The sequence below is a fragment of the Periophthalmus magnuspinnatus genome, chromosome 6 (genome assembly GCF_009829125.3).
Source record: "Periophthalmus magnuspinnatus isolate fPerMag1 chromosome 6, fPerMag1.2.pri, whole genome shotgun sequence".
Taxonomy (NCBI): Eukaryota; Metazoa; Chordata; class Actinopteri; order Gobiiformes; family Gobiidae; genus Periophthalmus; species Periophthalmus magnuspinnatus.
In genome coordinates, this window is record NC_047131.1 from 19,635,061 (window position 1) to 19,662,712 (window position 27,652).

Sequence of the window (27,652 nt, forward strand, 5' to 3'; positions counted from 1 at the left end):
AAAAAATGGAACTGCACCATTAGAAATAAAAATTTACTGCAATTGTGAATAGAATTGCAATTATGTTTAAACAGTAGGATTATGTTCAGAGTGCAGAGACTGAAATACAAACTGATAAACTAAGACAAGAATTTTCTATCAAAAGACAAGATATTTTGTTCCAATTGCGCCAAATTAATTGATATTTCCATGTTTTCATATATTGTGAAATTCTGTTCAGTCAACCTCTTATATGGTATATTGACTGTGTCCTGTGTACTCACCCACATACATCCCCTGCTCTATCCTCTTGATGATGTCAAAGGCGTTCTCCACATTGCCTTCCAGGATCTCAAACTGCACATCGTAACTCCCCAGGTGATAGGTGCCATACGGCCTCACTGAAGTCCTCAGGAAAACAATCTCTGTTGGAGTAGAACCAAGTAGCTTATATCACCAAAACTTTGAAAATTACATTATTCATTCACTCTCTCTGCACAGTGCAATGGAAAGTTATTCTATAGCCACAGTTGCCTTGGGGCTGATGAACAAGGATGTGGCTGCCTATCTGTACCGACGGGCCTTTCTGACCACCAAGAATCACTCACTAAATTCATACACAGACAAGGTAAGTGAAGTGAATTTCCGAATGACACAACAATTGTATGTATTACTAACCACTGAAGCAGGTTGCGTACCCTCCAACAGAAAAGTTACATAGTGCACCTTTAACTAATGCCAAATGTGTTTTTTGCTTACCTTCTGGCCTGGTGAACTCTCTCATGGTTGCCAGGGAGATAAATGTGTGGGATATAGAAGTGACTGGGTCTGTGGCACAGTTGTAGTCATTGGGTAGACAGTTCTTTATGCAGCGAATAATGTCTGTACGGTCAAGTCTGGGCACTCTGCAACACAAAAGTTACACAGACAACCATTATTTTTGTACAAAATAGAAAGCAGAGTCACATGAGTCTCTCATTTGGATTGCAAATTCCAATGCTGAAGTCCAGTTGGTTTTAACTTAAAAGGATCTGGATCACTACCTAAACTCTGGCACCTGAAGCCAATCATTAATCAGTGCTAGTGCAGCCTCTGCCTCTTCCATAGATAAAGAAAGACAAAAAAATGTATATGTCCGTTACATGCAGCTTAAAACACTGGCAACCCAGGTTCAATTGTGATAGTAATATCTTAAAGAGCATGGGCTACATACAGTTCCTATAGAAGACGTCACATAGTGCACATAGGCTATAATAACAATGAGCAAAACTCTAAATAAATGTTATAATAGCATAATTGCATTTTATTTATATGTTTGTGTTAGTTGAGTAGAGTTTACTTTTATTATTTCCCCTTTATTTTTATTTTTTGTTTTCTTTTAGACTTCTGACTAAAACCCCACTGATGATAAACTATAAAAAATCTGATCTGAATCAAACTGTAAACACTAGACCTTCTGGAGACTTGCACTGCCCTACATAGATTTTTTAGCGATGCACTTTGCTGCTTTTGTGCGCTAAATAAATAGCCGCATGCACTCACAATGAATGATCCAATACCTGCTCAAGAAAATATTTGGCTTTAGTGAGCATCCCAGACTTCACATCAGATAATCTCCTGACAAGGATTTATAGGACAAGGGAGTGTTTTAAAAGACTCCTAAATTGTAAGGAACAAGACTAGACACCTCCCCAGTCTGTTCCCGGGGAAGTGTGCATACCATTATTTAGGGTTTTGTTTATTCCAGGCTGAATGGTGACAGGGTTCGGGGGGGCGCTGCTGTCTCAAAGGTTTTAAGGCATTAGTAGTCAAATATATCAAGTTTTGTCTTTGGTGCTAGGATAAAATAGTGTAGTATTTTATATTGCATTTTAGGAGCAGTTTAGATTTTGTACTATAAAATGTTGTACTATAAAAATTCAACCACAAAGAGCACATAATGAATAAAAAATAAATAAAATAAAATAGGTTTGCCTTTATGGGTTATAGTATCCCCAGAATACAGTGTAGATATTACATTTATTCATCTTACATTTATTCAATTACTGGTGTTTACTGCTAAAAGAAATTCCTTAAGAAACATGGATTCATATTATTAGCAGGGTTGCTTCTGAACAGATCTGACTTGTAACTTGATGGCACTGCCTGCTTGTCTTCATGGAGATGAAACCCTTTAACGCCAATTCCAGAGAAAGCAAGAACTCCAACCTCATCTCCATGGAGACAAGCAGAGAAGTTACACTGTGTGTGCCTTTCTTTACTATACAAATACTATACTATACTACTACTATACTATACTATATCACTCATTTTCTCCTTGGTTGTTTTATACTGAGGTATGTGAAGTGCCCAAGGATACAATGGCAGTAGCGCTGGTAGCGAGGACACAATCATTCTTGAGATCACCTAGTCCTACATTTCTCAATTGAACTACTGAAATAAATCCACTTTTCTACCATATAGACCTCCTCAATGGTGTGGTAAATACGAGGCCTCTCGTTGACATCCAACATGTTATATTTAACCTCCTTCACACAGGAGACAAGCTGGTTATATTGGGTTATGAAAACAGTCAAGTTGCCATGTATAAGAACAGTTAATGTGCATGGCAGCCGTACAGCCACACAGTTGAGTCATAGGCGGAGGATCTCTCTGGGCCTCCTCTGGGGACCCATAGACCTGAACCACGGTCCGAGCTTTTGGGTTTGCACTCCTCCTTTTCTTCAAGAGCGAGGAGAGAAGACATAAAGACAAGCCACCGCTGAGTATAGGGGCTTGTAATTAGCAATTAGGTCCAAGTTTGACTCTGGACTGGGCCAAAACCGCCAAATGTTCTGTATAGTTTGTAATACTGTGGCCTGGGCTGCAGAGAGGGCCGTATATGGATCTCTGGAGGACAAGGTGAAAATGCTCTTTTGGGCACAGAGTAAAATTTATGACAAGATAATAATGTTCTGCCCATACTGTCCCACACAAAAGAGCAGTTCAAAAACATAACAAGTGCAGCTATTTCTATACAGGTTTGAGTGTGCACTTAACGTATTGAGTACTTCAAGTCTTCATTTTATTAAGTTGTATCAGTAGTATACCATCATAATTTATTTTAATGGTTTTCAGTCAAAAGTACTTTGTGCTTGTGTCTCTGTGTGTGTATTTTCTTTGACAACAGTAGAGTTTGCACATTTGTTTTTTATGTTTTTTTTTGTCTAAAAAAATACTACATCAGTATTAAATGGGGCATTATGTAACTTTTCCAGTTGATGTTAAGCTACCTTCTTGTGTCCATAAAGACCTACTTGCTTTGTCAGGAATGTTCTACTGTATTAAACTTAGACAATTAAGCAGGTGGCACCACCAGGCCAAATTACAGCTCAGATCTGTGGAGAGGTGACCCTGCTCACAGCAAGAATCCATGGTTTTGAAGGTATTTTTTAGCAATGAATATCATAATTGAATAAATGCAAGATAAATGTTGTGCCATACTGTGGAACATTCTAGGAAGTTACAGTGGATCTTTAACAATATTAAAGAATATTCAGTACTATTTGAGCTACTCCATTGCTCAAACTTGGTACAATCTTGGTCCACCCCACCCACTTCTTGTAAGTGTGCATAGAGTATATTGAGTATGACTTCTTCATCTCGCTGTGCCTCACGTGGCCCGGCCCAGAGGCAAAACCCCAATAGTTTTCAGACCAGAAAGAAAAACAGTCTTTTTGGATGAAGGTCTTATGGTCAAGCGCACAGCCCGTTTTGAAACTTTTTTTGTGTGCGTAATTATTATTTATAGTCAGCACATTGATAACGCCCCAACACAAACACTGCAGGGCATCAGTCACTCTACGCGTGCTGATGCTGCCGGACCACAAATTGTTCAGACCACCGGCCAGAGCCCAGGGTCCCATAACTCACTGTCAGAAAGAAGGGAAAAAAGTCCACTCCAATGCCTCTCAGTACTACTTATTTTAAGGAGACCCCCTCTAGGGACACAGTGCATCCTCCGTATGTTGGGTGAGGGAGGGGGGAACCTTGGATAACCACAGCCTTAAGAATATTTATGCTCTGCATGCCCTCTCATGTCACTTACTTAACATTCAATATCATTTTATCTTGTGTGGTTGGAGAGCACAGGTACTAATGAGTAATGTGATTCGATTTTTACTCTGCATTGGCTGGGGTGTTGCCATAAAAATCAAAAGGGTTAAGGAAGGCCAAAACTATGGATGAGAGTAACTGATGCATTTATAATTCAAGTAAGTGATGGTTTTGAATATGAATCACTTAAAGAAAGCTGGCACTCTTTCTGAAGTTTTGTGGTAGGGATTTTGAAAGAAATGTAAACACAAGCTACTATCAAATTCATTACTTTGGGAGCAGAACTGCTGGGGAGAATCAGAGCCTTTTGTGTTACAGCTCCAAAAACTTGAAACGAGTTGTTGAACATGTGTTATTTCTATTTAAATTTTAATAGAAAGTCATTCATCCAACACAAAAACCATAAAACACTCCCAAAGCGTTAGGCTTTATCATGCAACTATCATTAAATTACACTGCAGATGGACTACTACCAATTTGTATACCCTAACATAGGGCTCCACCTTGTGGCTGCCCCAAAGTATTACATTTAGAATAACACTTTATAATTTATTCATGACCTGGTAGCATGTATGTGCCTTTCTGAATGGAACAATTTAGTTACAATATTTACAGACAAATGTATGTACTCATCTCTGTGAGCTAAACAGATTTTCTCTCAATATTAAGAATAAAGTTTTAACATCTTATGTGCATTGCCCTGAAGTAAAACTACATAAGAGTAAACGGAACATCTAAAACATTGCAAGTCCTTAGCTGTAATGTGAAAAATTCACCATAATGTTAACTACCCCGGTCAGCTATTAATGCTATAAGGCGTTAAGGCCATAAATATTTGGCAAATATTTGTAAATATAAGTAAACCCACTGCGTTAGTTAGATGTCCTATTGCGTACTTTCATCTGTGCTGGTTGTTTAAATTGCTGTTGCATAAATGCAGAGTTAAAACAGTGGCTTTCCCTCTTCACAGTAATCTTGCACACCTACTATCACTGCTCCTAATATCTGTATGGCACATTTGAGCTGAGGGATAGAGATAGCGCTAACACTCATTCCAGTAGAGGGTTATAAGGCACTCTGGGCTCGTCCTGAGTGACAAACACCAGTACTTTGGCCAGATAAGTACTGAGTGAGGTGTGGCGCCGCAGCCTCAGCTCCACAGACAGCTCAAAGTCCTGGGGTTTGTTGATGAGTTTGGCCACAGACAGGATCCCTCCTGTGGGCGACCGCTCCGTCTTGAAGAAGCCACCTTCATTTCCTGCAGTGATGGCAATCTGGAGGTCGTCCCCGAGCAGTGTCTGGGACGGGCCCATACGGAAGATGTTGGTGAAGACAGGGATGTTGGTGGGGAAGGTGAGGTAGTAGTAGGTTATTCTCAGGGGCTTGGGCAGGCACTCAACAGACTCATTGCAAAGCAAGCGCTCACATCGACTGTGAAAGAAAAAAAGAAGAACAGAACAGGCACAAAGAGAAAAGAGGAGTGAATGTCATATGCCGTGCATGGCATGCAGTGGAGGATCATCACATCAGCAGCATTTCAAGTGAATTGTGGTGCCCTCAGTGAAGTCATGCAAGACATTCAAACTGCCTCCATTAAGATATTAAGATTTACTACTGAAGCTAAGACTCACTGCAGTTCTAGTTTGTGTTTCAATATTTGGGTAGATCATGCTACTGCCCAGTCACTGGACATGCACAGCCTTCATTCAAACCAGGAACAAATTATCCAACAAGCGTGATATTGTCTCTTGCATATTTCTGATGGTATTTGCCCCTCTCTGACTCAACATTTTTGTGAATGTAGTTAATCTTCTATTGGATTTAAACCTCAGTAGTTTTGGTTGTGGCAATTTTAGTACTACTCACGTTTCTCCCACTTTGCGGTAGTTTGGCGGACAATCAAAAAACAGGCATCTAAATCCTCCCTGAACATTGAAGCAGCTCTGGTCCACCGTGCAAGTGTGTGTCCCGATCACACATTCATCCACATCTGAAACAATATTATTATGTGTTTTTAAATTCATTTCCAGAGTTAAGTTAAAAAATAATTCAAAATAAAATCATACCTTGACAGCTACGTCCATTAGGAGCCAATGTGTAGCCGTTAACAGGGCAGGAGCAGTGGAAACTTCCTGGAGTGTTGTGACAACGATATGAGCAGATATGACCACCAGTGGGCAGTGCACACTCATCAATGTCTGGAAAGAAAGGCAACGTGAACCTAGAGCAAAACTAAAAAGAATATATTCTGTTAATAACATTTTAATAGGTTTTACCTTCACATGTCTGGCCATCTATGTCACTAAGTTGGTAGCCCCTGCGACAATAGCACTGGTAGGAGCCATAGACATTAGCACATTCCTGACTGCATGGGTTTTCCTCACACTCATTCAAATCTATACAGAAAACATACATTCATTAATATGCTGTACAATATAATTAGTAATACAAACACTTACTTTATGAATGGAGTAAGTCACTATTTGATTCTTTGAAATATGAATGAGAATAAATGTGATTTTCATATTTTTTATGTTAGATTTTTGTTGCAAAAATAAAAAATAATGAAAAGATTACCCTCCTGACTCACTGATGCAAAAATTTTTATGTTCCAATACCGATTCTGACTCTAAAGCTTTAACTATCTGTCGAAAATCAACATTACCAGTGTAGAAATTGAAAACACCCTTTATTCCCTTTAAAAATTAAATAAAATAAGAAAAAACTGAAAACCAAATGTGATATGTACCTGTTACTTAACAAGTAACAGGTACTGAACAGTTTTGTAATAATAAAAGATCAAATATTATTAGACATTCATGGGGCAACTACAACCTTATTATATTAATTTATATGTCCAACAATGATATCAGCTGAAACAGTATTTGGAAGCTAATATCTGATCCAGCTATTTTTTCAGTATCAGTGCTGATATCAAATATGAGTATCGGATCAGTGCATCAATACTATATATATATATATATATATATATATATATATATATATATATATATATATATATATATATATATATATATATATATATATATATATATATATATATATATATATATATATATTTTTTTTTTTTTTTTTTTTTTTTTTTATAAATATGGTGTGTTTTACTTACCATCACAGTTTCTGCCATCAGCTGCCAGCTTGAAGCCCATGGTGCAGCCACACTTGTATGAACCAAGCGTGTTTTCACATTTGTGAGCACACAGGCGACCAGGGTAGTGTCTGCACTCATTTATGTCTAAAACAGCATAGGCAAAACTGATTAGGGGTGCAAATGTTAACAGTACAGTTTAGAGTATATGCAAAACAAAAACTAACTACAGAAATGTATATAGAGTCAATGTTCTGGTCAATTCTGGTTTATTCTGTTCTTTCTAGTTAAGTATGGGTTTTGTCTGATTTAAATGATCTGATTTAGCATGATCATGTGTCTCTTATTATAATGTATTACATTTAACTTTAAAAATATACCTAAACATGTTTGTCACATTGTGTTTAAATATATTTTAGTATTTAAAGAATGTTGCTTCCACTAATATGATATCCATAAACCAGTCACATTCGCATCATACATAAAATACTGTAATCCATAGAGAGAATAAAAAATCTGAAGAAAAAAAAAATGAAGTCTACTCACCATCACAAGTTCTGCTTACACTGTTAAAATTGTATCCGGCTTCACACTCACAACGATAGGAGCCCACCAAGTTTACACAACCATGACCCTCACAGACCTTGTCAGGGTTCTTGCATTCATCAATATCTGAGAAATACAAGAACAAAAATATGAAATTATCTTGTAAGTGCTGCTTAGGCCACTAATATTCTCTGAAGAGGCTTAGTTCCACACCAATGCAGCGCGTGCCCTCTTCGTTAAGGTGGTATCCTCGTCCACAGTTAACCGAGTTCCTCTGACACATGTAGGACCCCACCGTGTTGATACAAAGGTGTCCTCTGTGGCAGGGACCAGTCTGACTCAAACACTCATTTATATCTAAGAAACATCCACAAGAATTAATGTGTGGACTAAAATACATGTACATGCAATTTACTGGTTTTGATCAGTTCATACCAATGCAGTTGCCGAGAGCGTCCTGGATAAAGCCAGAGGCACACTTGACTTTGGGCAGACAGCGGAACGAGCCCTGTGTGTTTTGGCACTCAAACTCGGAACCACAGTTATGGATGCCTGCCTCACACTCATTTATATCTGTAATAAAATATCACAACAAAATCTGCTTATGACATTTTAAGTCACACAAGAGTACTGCAAATAAACTTTTTGGCCATTCTTGTCTGATTTCTCCAGAGAGCTGGTCAGTCCATGTCCCAGTCTGTATGCAGGTCCGAAAGCAAAATACTGCAGATGGCTGAGAGATGTTCAGGGGTGTGTTGTAGCAGGAAATCTATGTAGCTATAATGGATGACAAATGCTGGTAGCATACATATAATCACACTGTTGTAATATTATTTAAAAGTGAAAACTTTTTGGTGGAGGGACTGTCTGCTTGTCTCCAGGAAGATGTTATTGCTTTCTGCCAGATGCAATTGTGTAAAGCGGAAGGGCCATATTGTGTGGTGAAAAATCAAGTAAAAAAAAGGGCCTACACCTATCCATACACGTCTAATATTTCTTGGCTGTTTCTACCCCTGTGCAGTTGAATGCAATAGTGTTGTCAGAGTGAGCCGTGGTTTTCCAAGTACGTGCAGATTTGCACTATGATTTGAGAAATTCTGCACTTACTGTCTCTGTGACCACACTAACACATTCAAGACAAACTGGATAAAGTGACAGTCTTAAGTTGGAAGAGCAGGATTTGAACCTCCAACCTTGTGGATATGGGGACAAATGTTTGTAAACCTTGACACATATTAGGCCCTGTAACTATATAAAAACAAGGAGACATTTTAGAAGCAGCCACTGACCTTCACAGTCGTTGGTATCAGTGAGCTCATAGCCCGTCCCACAGCTGACCTCCCTCTGACACCGGAATGACCCCTCTGTGTTAATGCACCGCTCTCCACTGCGACAGTTACTGGAGCCCAACAAGCACTCATTTATATCTGTCAGAGAGAAATGAGAAGACAAGTTAGTATACTAAGTAAAAATAAAAAGATGTAACACACCAAAAATAAGTTACCATCGCAGCTTCTTCCATCTGGTTTGAGTTTGTAACCTTTGAGGCAGCCGCAGGTGTTGTTACCGACACACTGATGAGCACACGCACCTACATAACAAAAAGATGTCTGTTACTTATTGCACCTTTACTCACTGAGAGTATTATTTTCTCACCATTGCACTGATCTGGTAACACAAAGTTATCTCCAGTTTTTGGGGTTTCATCTTTGTTTGGCACTATGAAGAAATTCTAAATTAGTGGCTTGCAGCTTTAATGGCAAAACAGAATAAATCATCAAGATCTAGAAAATAGATTGTCTTTTATGGAAAGGTGTCTTGATTTATGCAATTTATAGCTGTTTTATTAAAAAATTGAAATATGTTTACTCCTTACACTCATTTGTCCCTGTTGAATCCGTCTGGTTGTCATGGACACTATCGGCACAGCAGGCCCGGGACACAAGCGCACACTGGTAACTGACTGAGAGCTTATGGTCACAGGGCAGGCCTTTCTCCTGGAGGGCCTTCCCCAACAGACAGCACCCACAGCACATCTACAGGACAAAGGTACAAGACAAAAACATAGAGGAAAAATACGCTCCAGCACTATCAACTCTACAAGGGAAAGAGATGGTATAATAGTACCTAATTTTCTAATATTTTATGTATTAAAGGTACACAGTGTAACTTTTCAGGTGGAGGGTCTGCTACCCTATCATCTCTATGTAATGTAATTTCTTTGCCTGGAATGTACCCCTATTGTGCAACTGAATAATTGCAAGATAGATCAGTTTGGACTATTCCAATCAAAGCAATAACATTTCCATGGACACAAGCAGGTAGTATCCCTCTCTCAGAAAAGTTACTTACTTTTAAAAATGTACCTCCTTGTTCCAATAGTCAACAGTTTCCCTTGGGCAAATCATGATGCTGAATGTGGGTTAATGTCTTGCCCAAGAACACAACAACAGTGTTCAGTGTGTCAAATTTACCCAACAACTCTCATTTTATTTGGCCATGCAGCTAGGTTATTTTAGTAGTAACAGAAAACACAAGCCTGCCAAGTACTTGTTGATGCATTATTGAAACACAAAGAGGTATTTTGTGAGATGAAATTTCAGACCCTGCGGATTTCCCTGAGACAGGACTTCATTTATAATCTATCTTTCTCACTCCATTCCTGTGTGGAGTGGCATGCCCCGTCCTGCTCATAGCTCTCTGTAAGGCCCTGCTATCTTCCCCCAAATCTTAATCAAATATAAAGTTTGTTCTCATGTGGAAATTTTGTGATTATTATTTTGTGATACAATCTTGATATAACAGGAAGCCCACAGTCTTATAAGTCATAAAACATCTTTCTAGGTACTTTGGCCATTATTGTCAAGATACGTACGTAAAGAACGGGGCCAAACTTATATTTAATCTGATGCTTTACCTGGAATGTTCCATTTGTCAGTTACAGATGTTTTTATTATCTTTAAAAACATGCACTCTTAGTGTGAGCTGGCTAAGTCACCTCTTCACAGAGCCAACCTGTAACTTGGTCTGGTATATTCACCTGCTTTTCTCCATGGAGTTAGATAAGCCAAATGTCATACTGTGGAAAATTCCAAGCATTGCAATAACATCTTCATGGAGACAAGTAGATGGCAGACCCTTCACCAAAAACATTAGAGCAGTTATTACTGCTTATTTGGGAGTGCTAGCATTGAAATTAGATGTAAATACATTGTGCAGTATTCATTTATAGACTTGAAAAACACAGACTTCATGGGTTAACACCTTATGACCTTTGAATTATTTTGTGTACGAATTGTGCTATACAAATAAACTTGCCTTTCCTTGCCTTATGACATCATGCAGTGTTCTGAACTGTTAAGAGGAATACAACTGACAAAATGTCAGTTGCAATAATATAGTTGTATCAGCCCTAAAAGGGTTTTGGATTTCACATGACTCCCCCGATACAATCCTCTTTATTTGAGTATACACACATAATGACGTGACAGTACTTGTTTTAACAGACCTTTGTAGTCTTGGCATCGCAGGTGCTGGTGAACAGGGCATCGCAGGCTCCGTTGCTCTTGGCTGTGTTGATGCCGGTGCTACACATGTTGTCCTCCAGGACAGACAAACAGCACTGCTCCCTGACTATCCTGCCAACAAGCAAAAATAGAAAAACAAAACAGTAACATTTCATTAAGACAAATAGACAGAGGATTTTCTGATGCAATCTTTAGTAGCTTTTGGCAAATAAACAAGGAGATTTTAGTAAAAGACGGAATACTTTGTTTGTTACTCATAGTAGTGACAAGGTGCTGTGGTGTAATTTTAATGCTTTTTAGCCATATTCTTTTGTAAGATATTTCTTAAACAGATGTTATTTGACTGTGTATTTTTGTACAAATGCTTAATTATGTACAGTGCTTAATTAATTGACCCCCAGGCTCAAAGCCAGGACAGATGAGTGAGGTTAGCATATTTGGGATTTGTTTGTCTGCCAGATTTGTTTTTATATCACAAAGACAGGAAGGGTGCAGAGCGACGCACTGGTCACAGCTGGTATAATGCAGTTTTAAATGTCAAGTTTGCAAAGGTCACTTTACAATAGTATTAGGTGGGTTTAAAACACTAACTGCCTATTGCAATGAATGTGAACAATGTTATGTTGTTTACAATAGCAAAGGCAGACCAGATACTTAGTCATCAGTAAATGCTTCTGCAAGAACCAAGTGCAAAACATCATCCCCCATGTTATCGCTGCACTTTAATGAGAAAGCATAAAGCTAAAGGTGTAGAAAGAATAAATTAAAAAAATGTGCATGAATAGGACATAGTTCCAAGAGTAACAAACTGATGTTAGGACAGAGGTCAGTGACAGTCTGGTCTGGATCTTGTTCTTTGTGAGATTTTACAACACATCATCAGCCCCCCTCCTCTTTCCATAGAGGCTCTTTATCAACACTTACCAGAATCTTATGCAGCCCGTAAACCCACATCTGAATCGAACGTCTGAGAGCCACGTCAGACACACACCTCCCCAGCACAGCCTTTTAAGGGCACACTCCACTCCTGTTTTTCTTTTCTCTCCTCACTTTCACTTTTCCCCTGTTGGTTTCTGCAGTAATCATTGAGATTTCCTGTTATTGGCTTGTCTATCCTCCCTCCATGTCGCAGTTCACCTCAGAGGTATTTCCTGGGGTTTTGAAGAGCACCTCTCCTGACCCCCACCAACTAATTATCATCCACAAAACCTACTGTCTCCCCCTCACTGTATAATTTAAACAAATCTGGGATCTGCTTTGGTGTCTCTGGTGAATGCGTTTGCCATTAGTAGGTCCCTCTGGCATATAATGGCCTGACCTGTGGCACTCCACTTTCTAGTGTTACCAATATAACACTCATTGTCCCTGTTACACTTCCTACACTTGTATAAAGTCAATAATGTGACAGAAATTTAAGTGTGTTTGGTAAAGCAATCCAATAATCGAAGGTTATACTTCTAGGGAACCACTTCCAGCAGCACAGAATGGACTATTGAATAGAAATGGTACTGAGCCAAAACCATAGCTAGAAGTTAGGCTAAACTAAGGTCTACATCAGAACTAAACTAAACGTCCTGGCCAAATCAGGACTAAGAGGGGGGTACCATTTTCCTTACATGCAGGTCACTGAATCTGACATTAGAGGGAGAGAGGAGCAGTCTTCATCCATCTTGCCACGTGACTGACCATCTTCACAGCAATCCTCCAAAGTGATCTCTTTAGTTCCTAGAAAAAAACACAGTTTTAGCAAGAAGTGAGACATCTAAGGTTTGCATTACCTATGATATTTCATTATCAAAAAATAGTGATGAAAAGCTATTATAGGCATTTGATGACATAACCAGTATGGACCAGAAATGACATTATAGCGTAGCTCCACAGTGGCCGTTTTAATTGCAAAAATAAGATTACATTAGCCTTCAACCTGCCTGCTGTTTGTAATTCTTATTCTTTATTCTAATTCTAATTCTTTATTCTTATTTAAATGACTTTTATTCTTATTCTTAAATTCTATCCTGTGGTTGTGGCATCGGTTAACTAAGTGAATTTCCCTTCGGGGATCAATAAAAGTGATTCTGATTCTGATTCTGATTCTAATTTACATCAAGTTCACAGTCTCAGATCAAAGCAAATTAACCAAACTAACTGGTAACACAATTGAGTTGTTTTGGCTGAATGCAAGGTAGATTGCAAGCCTTTATCTAGTCTGTAAAATTTTACCAAAAGGCAATTGCCTAATCTCTTGATTGGTGGTGAAAAGATTTTTTATATATCTGACAATGTGATCAGCCCAGGGGTATTTTACCAAAGACAGTGGTGTTGGATGTGTTGATTTTAACTGGATGAAACCCAACTCTGTGGAGCAACATGTTTTAATTCAGTTCAGGGTCAAGTGTCTATACAATATGACTGCCTGAACCAGTAATGATCCATCCTGTGGTGACTGAGGCTTGAGTACAGAGGAAATGTTTTCAACTACCCCCTATCTCCACCCACTTCTCTGTATTTAAAATATTCAGTCACAAAGTAACTTATAAATATTTACTGCTTGCTGTGGTGTGGGGCTCCAACTAACGATTGTTATCTTATCAATTGATCTAACGATTTTTTTCTGATTAGTCGACTAATCGCCTGTTGACTCGGCGGTGCCTTGTGCCTGTGCAGTCGTCGGTGTCCTCTGTGTGTTAAGGGCCCTGCACGTGTAGCTCCAATGAGAAACGGAGTCTCCCTGATGCACAATTTATGTTTGGACAAAAGTTCTGCATCCGGAGCAGATAAGCGGACAGCGGGGCACATGCAGCGCTATGGAGTCTGCCTCGCTTTTACAACACGAGGTTCTGTTCAGGCACAGGGTTAATATTATCGCTCTGATCTGAAAACTCTCTGACGATGGTCTTCTGTGTGTGTGTTGCACGTGCACTGCTGTGCTCTGTGTGAAAATACAGCGCGATGTCCAGAGCGCACCTGTACCTGTAAATATGTCATTGATTATAGACTCGGCTCTACAGGCGACGCATCGACGCGCTCGACATGCGTCGACGTATTTTTCTAGTCTACGTCGTCGATTACGTAGACGATTCGTTGCAGCTGTACTGCAGTGAAATACCATTATGAAGAGATGAGGCCTGTTAGCTCTGCAGTTTTGAACAGGAAGTCAATAGCACCGATCATTATTGTTCTATGCATGTCATAGTTTTATTCTAAATACCCGAATAAGCATAATGATAATAAATAATAATGCCTCAGCTGAAAACAGACCTCATATTTAGTGTCTGGAACATAGACTTCCATGTTTATTTTTTTGTTTGTTTCCTCAAGAGGACATAAATAATCTTTTTCAACCAGTAAACCAAAAATGAGATTCTTCAAATGCTTTGCACTTACCAACTATGATTCTCCTACTGATCACTTGTACAGTGTTTGCCATTGGGGCATTTGTGGTTTCTGAAATTTGACCAATCTGAAAAAATTGAGCCATTACCCCAACTAAGCAAATCCAGCAGTGAGTGACAGCTCATGCTAAATGGCCAGTGATTAACCAGGCAAGAAGCCAAGACAATGGAGCAGCAGACATCCACAGTGCTGAGCCTACTGACTCACTGTGACTCCGGGACTCCTGCCACCTCTCAGCAGCACAATCAGATGGTATTTTAAAGGGCTTCACATGGACCTACCAAACACTCCAGACCTGACAAATATGAAAGTTAGAGTTCTTAAACTATCTCAACAAACTATTTTACCCAATAACCAGGAGTGGGAAGTAACTCATTACAAATACTGAAGTTACTGTAATTGAGTAGATTTCAGTGTATTTTAAACCTGTACTTATACTTTTAACAGTATAATTCTAGACATGTAATTGCACTTCATTACATTTTAAACCAGGTTACTCAGAACTGTATAAGTTCCAATTATCCTGTCTCTGCTCCTACAAACAAACATAATAGCACCTCATAGCCTGCTCTGATTGGATAGATAATTTGCAAATTGTGTTTTAAAATGACAAAAATTCTGTTTTACAGTTTGATTGATCATGTTTGTATTAAAGACTGACCTAAAATACATATAAAATTGTGGAAGGAACTAGTAACTGTAGTTTGAGTAGTATTTTTCATACTTTTTTTTTTACTTTACTTAAGCACAAATTAGCATTATTGATTCAACATATAACTGTATGTTTGCTTGATTACACATTTTCAGCACTCTTTTCACTACTGTTAATAACTTTCATATCAGTTGCTCACAATGAGAAAAGGGACATCTATAAACAGGTCAGTGAATACATTTATCTAACAGTGCAAGTCAGTGTCACATTTTATGTGCTAGTGCCAAAAGGAGAGATTTGAAGCAGTGTAGATTCCAAGAGAAGCTTAATTCAGATTTTCTCCTCTACAGAGATTCATAAACATGTTGTGAATGACAGCCTGGATGTCCCAGTGTCTGCTCCCCCTCATGAGTTATCCACACAGTAGTTGTGTCGATAACCACAGTTACTCAGACATCAGTACTCTCATTCCAACATCCCAAAGTACCAGAGGAAAACATGTGCTCCAATTGCATCAAAATAGACAGAGCAGCTTGCCACAGTGCTCCATCTCGCTGATGCATTGTCTGCCTGCATAAAGCTGATTTTCATCTTGGATTGCAGGAGTGCGAGTAAAGAGGGTTATTGTGTCTTGGCAGAAAAGCACATGGCTTGACTGTGTCTAGACGCCTCATGTAAACAAGTCTAATGAGCCTAACAGTGGAGCAGAGCCAAAACAAAGTATGGTCCGAGCCAGACATCGCAAAAGCACTCAGCATCTCCTCAGCACTGGGAGCTTTCAAGAGTTTTACACCATGCACTATAAAGCACTAAGACACTAAATGTGACGCACTTTTCATATCCTGTCCCACACAGAACTCTCCTGTATGTGCAGTCTGATCTGTTCAAACTTTGGTAGAGAGGGTGACCTATGACCTCAGGAACATGACAGCTGAGAAATGAGCTGTTGATTGAGAAAATGGGCCAAGGCATGTCCAGGGGATCAGTGTCCTCCTCCTGCCTGTGACCCTACTGTGGGCACTCAAGTATAAATCACAACCAAGTGTCTGCTCCTCCTGGGCTAGTGGATGTTGAACAGCATCGCTGCATACCAGAATTGGCCTTTGACTCACAGCACACAGTGCACAGACCTCCTACTGGACTTCTGCTTATGTTTATTATCTAAAGATATAATGAATATGTTTCAGGCAACCATTAATCTCGCTCAAATGTAAAGCCAAAATTAGCAGTTAATCAAAAAAGGTTTATATTGTTGGAGAGACTTGGACCTGATTTCACCTCAATAAACTTTAGGCTAATGTTTAAGACTTGCAGAGATTACTAATAGGCTATGAAGTGAGGTAGCACCACATGCCCAAACACGCACATTCATGACATCATCATACAGGACTATCTCTTTGTCTATGGACACAACGCGGGCTATACATTGTATTTAGAAGATTACACTGCATTTATTAGAACAAGCATTTTGTAACTAGCTCTTAAAGATAAGATAACCAACAAGTGTAGATGCGTAATAACGCAGAAAGGAGTGACGCGATACAAGCAGGTAACTTTACTTACCTTGAGTGAGGATGATCCCAAAGAGGGAGCAGAGCAGGACAGCACGCGGACCCATTGAAACAGGCTCGGTAAACTTTGCACAGGTAAAAAGAGAGAAACGTGTCTTATTTCCCGCGTGGTCGTCAGTGCGCAGGGTGCAGAGGGCGCCACAGTCCTCGGGAGTTTGAGACAGACGGGAAGTGGATGAGATGCTGAGCCGCGGTTGTAGCGTGACTGCCGCGGGAGACAGTGTCTGATTATGGCTCCAGAGGGGGCGGGCTGGGGCCACTCAAAGTTGCGCCACTCGCTGTCCAACCTGGCTTTAGAAATACGCCATCTAGACGAGCAGTCCAGCACTTCTACCAATAAAAGACGACCGATTGTTGATTTTTGGAGAAGGACCAGCGTCATTAATTTGGTTGTTTGATTGAATCTGTCCATGGTCTACAGGGCAACAACATAGCTTACAAGAAGTCATAACTGCAATATTATTACTATTGTTTAATTATTATTTATAATTATTATGAATCTTGTGATGGTTGAGCTGTATGATATTGTGGACTTAATATAAAAATCACAGTTTTCCCAATATTCACAACTCATCCAGGCTATAGCCAACACCACAGTACTCTATCATCTAGACTGTTCCCCATGCTGCTCTTGCATAATCCTAGTGCTACTGTGCAGTACAGCTCCTGTCTGCACACATGGAAACTGTCTTCTCATCACTGACAAAATGCTCCTTTTCTGACTGTGACTAATGAATCCACTGATTATTTCACATCTGGAGCTGGTTTGTGGCTAATTTACGTTCAAGCTACGCACAGACTGTACATCCCAAAACTTAGGTAATCATTTTTTACACACTCTTAAAAAACCTGCAATATTTTGTAGACGCTTGACATCATTCAGACAGAATACAGTGCACCAATTTCTCAAATGGTGGTCTGAGAACTGGAGACTGAGAGTGTGTTCTAATTAAATCCTAGTTTAAGTTAGACCTGGGTTAGTCCTGATTAAATTCTATCTGATAACATTAGATCTTAATTTATTCCTGCTGTGTGAATATATTGGTGTGCCTTTATATAGCCTTGTGTGTTGTCTTTTTGGATTTATTTAAATGGATTCCTTAAATGCCAAATGTTTTCAGTAGCATCATGGTGTAAAAAAAGAGATAATTAGGCCTATTGAGAATATAAGACCTTAAGTCTGTCAATATAGGACAAATGCCTAGACACCCAGCACTGTATCATAGACCAGACTCAGCAAAGTTGGCAAGACACAGATGAATAATTGCTAGACCGAATTTTATAAACACTTTGTACCCACGTGAGGGCTCTGTGAATTCGATCAGTCTACCGGCTCTGGGCAGTGTGACAGAGAGAGGTGAAATGAACGTGTTAATCAAAGCCATATGAGTCCATGCGCCAGTCTGCACCATAGACCCACCAGTAAGAGTGGGAGTAAGACATGGGAAGCTGACAAAAAGGTGTACTTTGGGGCAATAAAACAGTAAGTGCATCATAAACATGAGTCTGAGATAAGGTTAATCTCATTGATAGACTATCTAAACTATGTAAACTGACAGTGTTTTGTGGCAAGTAAAAGTTTTATGATGGTGTTAAAAATATTCAAGAATCCATCTGATGATTCTTGGGTTTTCTGTAATGTTAACAACAACTTTTTTTATTAATTTATTGCAGTGATGGTTGCAGTTTTAGACCTGTTTAATAAATTATTTCTTTAGAATAGATATGTATGACCTTTGGATGTTGTTCTAATATTTCCCCCCATAAAAAAAAGTCCTTCTTTGAACATATAGCCATTGTATACATTAATAGACAGACATTTCCACAGTATAACATTACCTCCATTAAGACAAATAGGTGACACCAGCAGACTAAGTTACAGATCAGATCTGTGGAGCGGGAGCCCTGCTGAGACTAAGAATTAATGTTTTTCAAGGAATTCTCTAGCAATAAAACATCTGTAACTGAATACTGTATATGGATGATGGAGGTTTAATGCCATACTGGAAGGTTGTGAAATTTAGCGTCCCCTGCATAGTCTTAGCAAGGACACTTCTAGTTCATTGCTGACATTTTTCTGTGGTTAGCTCTGGTGTCATGCAATTGTTACAGAATATGAAACAGAAAATGCACTTCTCTTGCTTCAGACATCCAGAGTCTCCTGCCTAGTTGGATAACAGTCATTTCTTTAACACTGGGGGACATTCCAGGCAAAGCAATGACATCTTGAACCATCATGGAGCCAAGGAGATGGCAGACCCACCCTCAGAAAAGAATGTAACTTTTCTGTGCAACTTTTCATAATTGTGCACTCTTTGCTTTATAGTTGTCTTGATCTTTCTCTGTTTTTTTGGAAGTGACGTCATCAGTAACACTAGGCCTGTTAGGGGTCAGTGCTCTACATCTCTTATCACGTAACCCCATGTGTACTTTTGGTCCTTTTGTTTATGGTTGAGCGATGCATCAACAAACCTGCAGGCCATAAATTATTAGAAACAATTAACACAAATACAACCCTTTCTTCTAAATACATACCTCCAAAAGCTGGTCTAATATGTGTTGACAAAAAGGGACACAATAGAGGTAACCTCGTTGGGGGTTTGGTACCGTGTCTTTGAAGCCGAATAAAGCTTGTCCCTCCAAATCTGTGTTAATGAGTAAAGGGCCAGGGCACAGTGAGAGTCTGCCCTCAGGGGCTCAGGGTCCTGTGCCGGGTCTATCCACTGTTAAGAACCTCTAATGAGTCCACACTTAACTGCAGCCTGGATGGCGGATGTAACTTTCACACTCACTTAACATACCAGAGAAAATAAATACAGGTTTATGGGATTTCAGCATAACATAAATAGGCCTACAACAAAATACTGTTAGGTCGCACAGTTGAAGTATTTTTGTAGGATTTCACAATATTAAAGTGGTGGCTAGAATTTTATTATTGTGCTGCAATTCAAAATAAAAAAGCACAGTACTGATCCATATTGTTAAAAACAAATAATATGTTTTTTTGTTTTTTTTAAATAGACTATTATTTTATAGCTTCTAAAAGCTTGACAATACCAAGAATCTGGCAATAGCACTCGAGGCAGCATCCTGTGGAGAGGTCCACTTGAGCAGAAACCAAAACAGCAGAATTAGACTAAACAACAGGGAAACAAGACATTCTTTTGTCACGAAAGCTCCATTGTAGCACAGTTAAGTGTGTCTTTGCCTCTGGGATTTGTGGGGCTCAGATAAATGGGGGAAATGGACAGTGGTACTTGAATATTGTCGGCCCCTAGTGGTCACTCGCGTGAAATGCGACTTCAAAGGAGACGTAACTAACGTCGTCACCACGGAGACTAACAACAAAACCCAGGAGAGAGCCTCAGGCCCCGCGCGAGAGAGCACAAAATCTATTAAAGGTAAACCAATTAAAATACAGTATTTACACCTGTCTTTGTGTGTCAGTTTAAAGTTATTTTAAATATTCTTTCAGGGTAGGCTGTTGATTATTATGAAAACTATTTTTTGTAAACTATAGTCAGCTTTAGGTCCATTTATCTGCCCTAGGCCAGGCCAGGGTTACTTTATCGGTCACTTATGCCAAATGTAAAAATTCTGCTGTCAATTAATTATTACAGCCCAGAGCTGATGAATTAATCAAATTACTTATTTGGCATCTAAATTGGAGAATAACCTTTGAAATAGTTTGTATGATGAGTTTTAACCTGATGTGAGTGGTGTTATTTGGACAGTTCACAGGTGACGTGTTGCAGGAGACGTGATGCCGCGAGGGAAGAGGAGCAGAGCCAGTAAGGTGGTGAGGTCAGAGGAGGACAGGCCTCTGTACCTGCAGCAGAGGGCACAGGCTGAGGCCGAGCTGGCCCGCAAGAAAGAGGAGATACTCACACACTTCCTCAGGGTAACTCTTCACTACTAATGCTACTGCTGCTACTGCAGTATACTGTACTATTACAATATGTTTGTACACACATAAGTGGGATCAGAAATAAATACTTCAACATTATGGCAGTCCTTCAGAAATGCCACTGTTTCAAAGAAGAGAAAGCAGTTATTTTTTGCAATGTTTTAGATTTGTTTTTGCCACTGATGCATTGTCTTTGTTGTGTCTTTACAAAATACTTTTCCTTTCTGTGTCTAGACTTGTTGTGCCATCATCATGATATATTAATCTGAGTGAAAAAATGGAATACCATCTACGTAAAAATGCACTCTAAAGCCACGTTCTAATAGCTGTCTGTTATTTTTTTCCAGGACAAGCTCCAGGACGATGAGAGAAATAGTGTGCTGAATCTGCTGAAGCTGAATGATGGCTGGAGGTCCATCCTGCGTCAGAAGAAATCCACAGAGATCAAGAAGGACCTGGATGTTCTACAGCAGACCTTTGAGAGGCAAGTGGACCTACTGGACAGCATCATCAAGGTAAGCCTCTATCTACAAAGCTGTCTATCCATCTGTCTATACAAGGGTAGGCTAATAATATATTATATTAATGTGGCAATAAAATCAGTCATACTAGAACATACTTGAAATGGTGCTATTGAACAGGTAAGGAACAAGTAAAAGGAAAACCCCACAAAAATGTCCATAGCACAGTAGACAGTTCCAGACACACACATAAATAATAAGAACTGGTTTAACTGAAAGTAAGAGTGCTTCATACTGGATTTAAAGATTAATATTCTGCTTTATGGATCTATATCATGATGAATCCCACATGTACATGTAGAAAACAATAGCTCAGTTGGTAGAGTGTTTGTCCACTTATCCAAAGGTTGATGGTTTGAATCCCACTCTTGACATAAACATTATTGGTTGAGATGTCAGAACCAATGACCCACAGGTTGGTGGTGTGATTCCACCTCCCACAGATCATTGTTCTTGAGCCAGACCTTTAACCCCACCCTACCCCCGTACACTGGTATGTGAATGGGTGAGCGGTTCCTTGATGTAAATCGCTTTGAAGATGGAAAAGTGCTATATAAAAATGTGATTATTCACAAGAAAATCATTATTTTATTACATATTACAGTGGTTCTCAACCTGTGGTATGGCTTGTTCTGGTAGCATATATTTTTTCTCTTTCTTTGAGTTAGTTCTTGTTTAGAACTTCTGTTGCATTGGTGTAGTTTGGAAGATTTTTGTGACTTTGAGAACCACTGCCGTGTTGTATTGTAATGTATTGTCCAAACCATGTGATACATTTATGAACCTGACTTTGTGCAGAACCTGGGGGTGAATGTGACTGAGGCTGAGAGCCAGTCGGCTCAGCTGCACCGCTCTCACCTGCAGCAGATCCAGACTCTACTGGAGCTGCAGAGGAAACGCATGGACTACCTTGAGCAGGGATGGGAGAGCACCATGGAGGCAATCCAGGACCGGTACATAACCCAGGGGTAAATAAAGCATCAGAGATATTATACTCTACTGTTACAAATGCAGATTACTAAAACTATTCCTCACACTTGTATTATTTTGTTTCCCATAACTTCCTTAAGGTCACATGAGTTCAGAGAGTTGTAAAAGATACGCTGGTGCTGATGTGTAATGTTTTTCTATACTAAATTAGTCTTGATAACAAATAAAAGGTGGAATATCAGATAATTTCAGTGAAGTTGGTTCATTTAATTCCTGTGATAATGAAAAATAATGTTAATGTAAAGTCTGTCCCTCTTTTTAATGTTAATTAATCAACCAACCTTGTATCACATTATACATATACATACATATTGGGTTTCTAAAGATTTTCGGTATAAACCATAATGACTGGAAATATAATTTTGAACTTTTTGAAAACATATTTACAATGCAAAATCTTTTAGGGAACGAATTACAGCTGAAATTCAGCAGCAACACCAGGATATTGATGACAACTCTTTACTGATTCAACACAACTATGACGAGATGATGAATGAGATCGCTGCAGTGTACAGACAGGCCATGGATTTCTATGAGAACCTCTTCTTGGACAAGGTAAATTATTTTATTGATTCAAACCAATTGGATATAGGGATTGGAACTGGCAACCCAAATACCATGTCCACATCAACAATAGCCATCATGTCTAATGTTTTGTAATTATAAATAGCATTAGAATTGCTATCAGTAAACTCAATATTTGATTTGAATGTAGAGACACGGGTAGCTAATAAAAAAAAAAAAAAAACTTTAAACACTGAGCAGTCGTCTCACTGTAGCTGTCCAGTTTTGACACAGTACCATCTAGAGGCTGTCAGTGGTGTTACATTGATTAATCTTGTAGGTAAGCAAATTGGAGAAGATCCCTGAGGAGAGAAGAAGGGAGCACCAGCAGCTGATGCAGCAGCACAGTGCCAGATGTCAAGAGTTGGAATCTCTAATCAAAGAAAACCAAGAGTACACCAAGTCCATAGAGCGGAGCAGTGGAGAAATACAACGTCTACAGGTGAGGAACACATCAGAATTTGTCTAAAAATAATAGACAGGCGTTGACTTTCTTTGTTGAGTCATTTAAATGTCTGGGATGTGCGATGCCAAGATTTTCATGTTAGATTTTATTCTAACATAATACAGATACCATGCCAATGCCAATTTCAAATATAAATGCATAAATGTGCAACGGTTGTCCAAGACATTTGAGACCTTACCACTGAAATGCAGTTTTGTGATGTTAATAGGTAATAATAAAAGTACTTCAGGTTGTCATTGTGTCAAATATTGGCTGTGTGTTTGTAAATGTTTTGTATTGATTCTTTTAGAACAGTATCAACATAATAAATTAGAACAGCTGGCATTTAGAATTGATTTGCACATCCCTATTAAAGGTACTGATCTTCCTACTGAAAAGACAAATTATGCACAGGCTCAAATATGATCAAGACCAAAGTAATGTTGTTAAGTCAAAATATATCTTTCATTAAAAACTTTAAAAAATTATATTTCAATTTTTTTTTTTTTTTTTTTTTTTTAAATACATGTGATGTTTTTGTTTATTCCCCAGAAAAGGTTATTTGATTTGCAAACATCACTCAGTTCCACTGATAATGGGCTGTCTGAGCTTGAGCACCAGCTGAGTGTGACCACAGAGGGCATTCAGAGTCTGAGGGCCCAGATGGAGAAGGAGCGCAGCAAAAGCAGGAAACTCCTCACTGTGCTTTCTGTGAACAACGACAAAGCAGCAAAGAAACTACTCAATGTTGTCAACACAGTAAGCACTGAAATTTTTTGTTTAAATGATAGTGTCCTTTTACTTGAGACAGTAGAAAAGCATTGATACATTTTAGATATAGTGCAATCTTTCTACACTCACTATGTTTACATACACACCAGAAATCTGATTGTTATCTGATTTCATTATAAGATTATAGAAATGCCATGTAAACAGCTATATCTGCTGTGAATAATGTTCACATCTGTAGAGGTTTTAATAAGAATTAAGTAAATTAATTGGAGTTTATTTTCCAAGTATGTAATCTAAAAATCTACTGATTAACTGATACACGTGTTTGTGATGCAAGCACACAACAAAAATCTAATTATTGAGTAATATGATTATTCTAGTTATCAGCTTTTTCATTTACTGGCCATGTAAATATACTCGCTGTTATGCAAAACATTTCTGAAACCATTTCAAATGGATTTCTAGAATCAGAATACTGTATATCTGAACAAACAGTATCAAGCATTTGATAGACCATTTAACATTTATAATATGAACATATTTCAGGGTGAGAGAACATTACGTCTTGCTAAACTTTGTAAGAAGCTGGAGGAGAAGCTACTGATCACAAATGAGCTGGAAACTCCACCTGAAAATGAAATGGCAGAAGAGGATGAAGAACCAGAGGTGAGAATGTCAACATGCAGGTCAATTTTTTACTTACTTATTTTTTTTGTATAATGTAAAAAGCCACTACAGACTCATGTACAGACTATTATGTCTCTTTTCTACCAGTCCTGGGAGTACCCACAGCTTAAGTTATTCACTGCCCATCAGAAATCAGCACTTCTTCAGCGGGAGGTTCTTAGGAGGCGCAGAGATGCCATGCGCTATGAAAACACCCAACTTCATCTCAAAATTCAGCAGCTACGGCAACATCAACAAAACATAACAATCAGTGGACAAAGCTTACCACAAGCTGACATAAAAAAAGGACGGAGTAACACTCTAGGACAGGAAAAAGCAAGCCCAAATCCACCTCCGGGATGTCTTCTGTCTCTCACTGGAACACAAGTGCCTATTGCAGCTGGGCAAAAAAGGATGCACCGTTGATATTTAAAAGGAAATGCTTTCTAATGAAATACGTTTTAGGCTGGTAATAGAGTGGTGATGGAGCTCTGAACTGTATTTCTGGGGTGGCATAAAACAAAAAAAACATGGAATGATTTATGACCCTTGAAAGAGAGATGCAGTAATGTTGTCTAATTATGTCCATTTGAGCATAAATAAAAGTAAAATGTAATTTTATTAATTGATGTTTTTAAGTTTAAGTTTTTAAATTGTGAGTCCACAGTTCTGTCATTGTAGAGAAAATAATACACAGAAAATTTGGCAATGTTTTGTTTTGAATAAATATCTAATTTTATACAGTTGCTGGCATATTTTTGTATCATAAACCACCAAATGAATTTGCAGTTGCACAATACACTAGTAGTAATTTTAGTACCCCCACTAGAACAGATGTTATTATCCATTAGCCTTGTGTCAATTTTGCTTTGGACCTTCTGGGTAATGAAATCTTTTAACTAGAGATAGCAGAAATAAATTCCACTGTTGATTAAATGTACTTACAAGATATTATGCAAAATTATTTTATTTACAAAACAAATGGCACAGTGTAACTGCACATGCACACTCCAGACATGTTTCTTTCATAAAATCCTAAATGATTCCAGTCAGACAGTGAGACATATCATCAAGCAAGATTCACAACTGAAATGTGGGAGCAAATATTGCTCAAGAGGAACAAGTGTTTGTAATTTTAAGGCCATTTAGAGGTCAAAAAGAGCAGCGGATGTTAGTACTAACTCAAGTATAACTGGCTACAAATTATTTTTTGACTACTTTTACCTGCAACACAGTTTCAAACGGCTCTACTGAACAAAAATATTAAACACAAAGAAATAATTGTGTAGCGCTTTGAGTGTCCATAAATCCTTCAAGAGCATGCAAATTACATCAAGATATTTTGCCTGTGGTTGGAGGTAGCAGCCCCTTCACCTTGAATATTGCAGGTTTGCATTTGCAGAGCCCTGTGGAGGCACATATCATTAAGTGAAATTCTGCATACATTTTTCCATGCAATTTTTCAAGTGTTTTCAGCTGTCAGTTTTATCAGCACTTTTTAGAAGTTGCCAATAGTTCAAGTATTTCGGCTCTGGGCATTACCTGTTCTTTTAGATATTACATACAAAAGTGACAAATAATAAACAAAACATGTAAACGGCTTTAGATTTAAACATGATTTGGAATGGTAACATAACAGTGTGGACATAAAACCTTAACCAGCCAGTTTGCTTGCTACAATAGAAGTCTTTCTCTGAGGCAGGTCCTGAGGTGTGGGAATGTGTCCTCCTGTGATCTCAGTCTTCTCCACAGGGGCCAATGGTAACTGCTTGTTCTTCATCTTTGCCTTGGCCATGTTGTAGTCACCAGAGTCGAAATACTTTTGCTATATGAAAAACGGACAAATCATAGCATTATCGTCACATGAAAACTTAGTTCACAAAGACGTTGGACAGAGCAAAGGCTGTAAACATACCCCCTTCTGAAGTCGTTTCCTAAGCAGATCCGATCCTCCAGGCTTGGCTCCTAGGTTAGGATACCTGGCTTTCAGCTTGGCCTCCTCAGCTTTCTCCGGGCTGACCACTTTGTCGTTGACTTCCTATTGATTAAACAATAAAAAAGCCAGACGCTCAGACAAATCCAGATAAAACACAACAGAAAAGCTCGTAAAAACACAGGAGCATCAAATTTGAGCTGGCGTCACTACAAGAGTGACAGCACCTGATGCTAATGTTTGCCTAGTTAGCATCAGGTTCTCACACAAAAAGAACAAAATATATTAATAGGCTAAAACATCAAACTTATAAATAATGTCAATTGATTTTCCCGAGATCATCAAAAGTGTACAAATGGTGTGAATTTATAGTGTGAAATAGTCTGAATTTATCACGAACAATTGTGACTAATGAGCTAAAAGCTAATTAGTTGACGGTAGCGTTTTTGATTAGCTGTTAGCTGCTAACTGTCTGTCAACATTGAGACAGTTGCACATTTGCTCAAAACCTCCAAGATTTTGTATTATATGTTACCTGCTGCTCCTCCACGGTCATTGTCTCTTCTTCCCCGGACATGGTTGTGTTTTCTCCCCGTGCTGGTCCCTGATGTGTCGGTCTCGTCCTCCTTCTCTTCGGGGATAATAGCTCTGAGAGCAGCGGCTCGGCTATGGGCTCGGCGGGTGAAGTGAGCTCAGAGCAGGACGGAAGCTCCGGACAGGCAGCTCAGCCGATCACAGAGTGCACGATGAATGTATAACCCTGCTCCTAAATCACGGTGATCGGGTGATCGATGAATATATTATTGGGAACTTACAACGGGATTTATCATTTTACACAGGGCTACAAAACAGATCAGTTTCTAATGTGAACTGATCTGTTAATACATTTAATAGGTTATTAAAACTCAATATATTGCATTAGAATTAGGTGTTTCACAAAGCTAAATACTTATAATGCCGATATATGCAGGAATAATTTATTTCAGCGTAAACCGTCTTATAATATCCCATAATCAACATGG

The 27,652-nt window shown here is 38.8% G+C and overlaps 3 protein-coding genes across 4 annotated transcripts in view; 1 reads left to right on the top strand and 2 right to left on the bottom strand.

Annotated features, from left to right (window-relative positions):
* fbln1 (fibulin 1) overlaps positions 1-17,105 on the bottom strand; it is a 31,192-nt gene extending 14,087 nt beyond the window's left edge. The window contains exons 1-16 of one of the 2 annotated variants that reach the window (XM_033968051.2): positions 16,865-17,102; positions 12,873-12,981; positions 11,238-11,367; positions 9,606-9,765; positions 9,386-9,448; positions 9,234-9,320; positions 9,019-9,156; positions 8,165-8,302; positions 7,943-8,086; positions 7,730-7,855; positions 7,205-7,330; positions 6,351-6,470; positions 6,141-6,272; positions 5,941-6,064; positions 739-884; positions 264-404 (exon numbers count right to left, since the gene is read on the bottom strand). In XM_033968051.2, the coding sequence (XP_033823942.1) occupies positions 264-404; positions 739-884; positions 5,941-6,064; positions 6,141-6,272; positions 6,351-6,470; positions 7,205-7,330; positions 7,730-7,855; positions 7,943-8,086; positions 8,165-8,302; positions 9,019-9,156; positions 9,234-9,320; positions 9,386-9,448; positions 9,606-9,765; positions 11,238-11,367; positions 12,873-12,981; positions 16,865-16,919 (1,939 nt within the window). In that variant the 5' untranslated portion in view covers positions 16,920-17,102. Of the gene's footprint in view, positions 1-263; positions 405-738; positions 885-4,424; positions 5,506-5,940; positions 6,065-6,140; positions 6,273-6,350; positions 6,471-7,204; positions 7,331-7,729; positions 7,856-7,942; positions 8,087-8,164; positions 8,303-9,018; positions 9,157-9,233; positions 9,321-9,385; positions 9,449-9,605; positions 9,766-11,237; positions 11,368-12,872; positions 12,982-16,864 lie in introns of those variants that run through there. The other variant, XM_033968053.2, reaches the window with a different exon arrangement.
* A 3,149-nt stretch (positions 17,106-20,254) lies between these two features.
* On the top strand, positions 20,255-25,123 carry ccdc65 (coiled-coil domain containing 65). The gene is made up of 9 exons (XM_055222211.1): positions 20,255-20,273; positions 20,607-20,773; positions 21,127-21,294; positions 22,099-22,268; positions 22,695-22,845; positions 23,135-23,296; positions 23,852-24,058; positions 24,578-24,697; positions 24,806-25,123. The coding sequence occupies exons 2-9, from the start codon at positions 20,636-20,638 to the stop codon at positions 25,121-25,123; spliced, it is 1,434 nt and encodes a 477-aa protein (XP_055078186.1). The 5' UTR covers positions 20,255-20,273; positions 20,607-20,635.
* A 510-nt stretch (positions 25,124-25,633) lies between these two features.
* LOC117372753 (cAMP-regulated phosphoprotein 19-like) lies at positions 25,634-27,298 on the bottom strand. The gene is made up of 3 exons (XM_033968594.2): positions 27,166-27,298; positions 26,613-26,735; positions 25,634-26,522 (listed from the first exon to the last, which is right to left on the bottom strand). The coding sequence occupies exons 1-3, from the start codon at positions 27,205-27,207 to the stop codon at positions 26,352-26,354; spliced, it is 336 nt and encodes a 111-aa protein (XP_033824485.1). The 5' UTR covers positions 27,208-27,298; the 3' UTR covers positions 25,634-26,351.
* Positions 27,299-27,652: the final 354 nt, after the last annotated feature.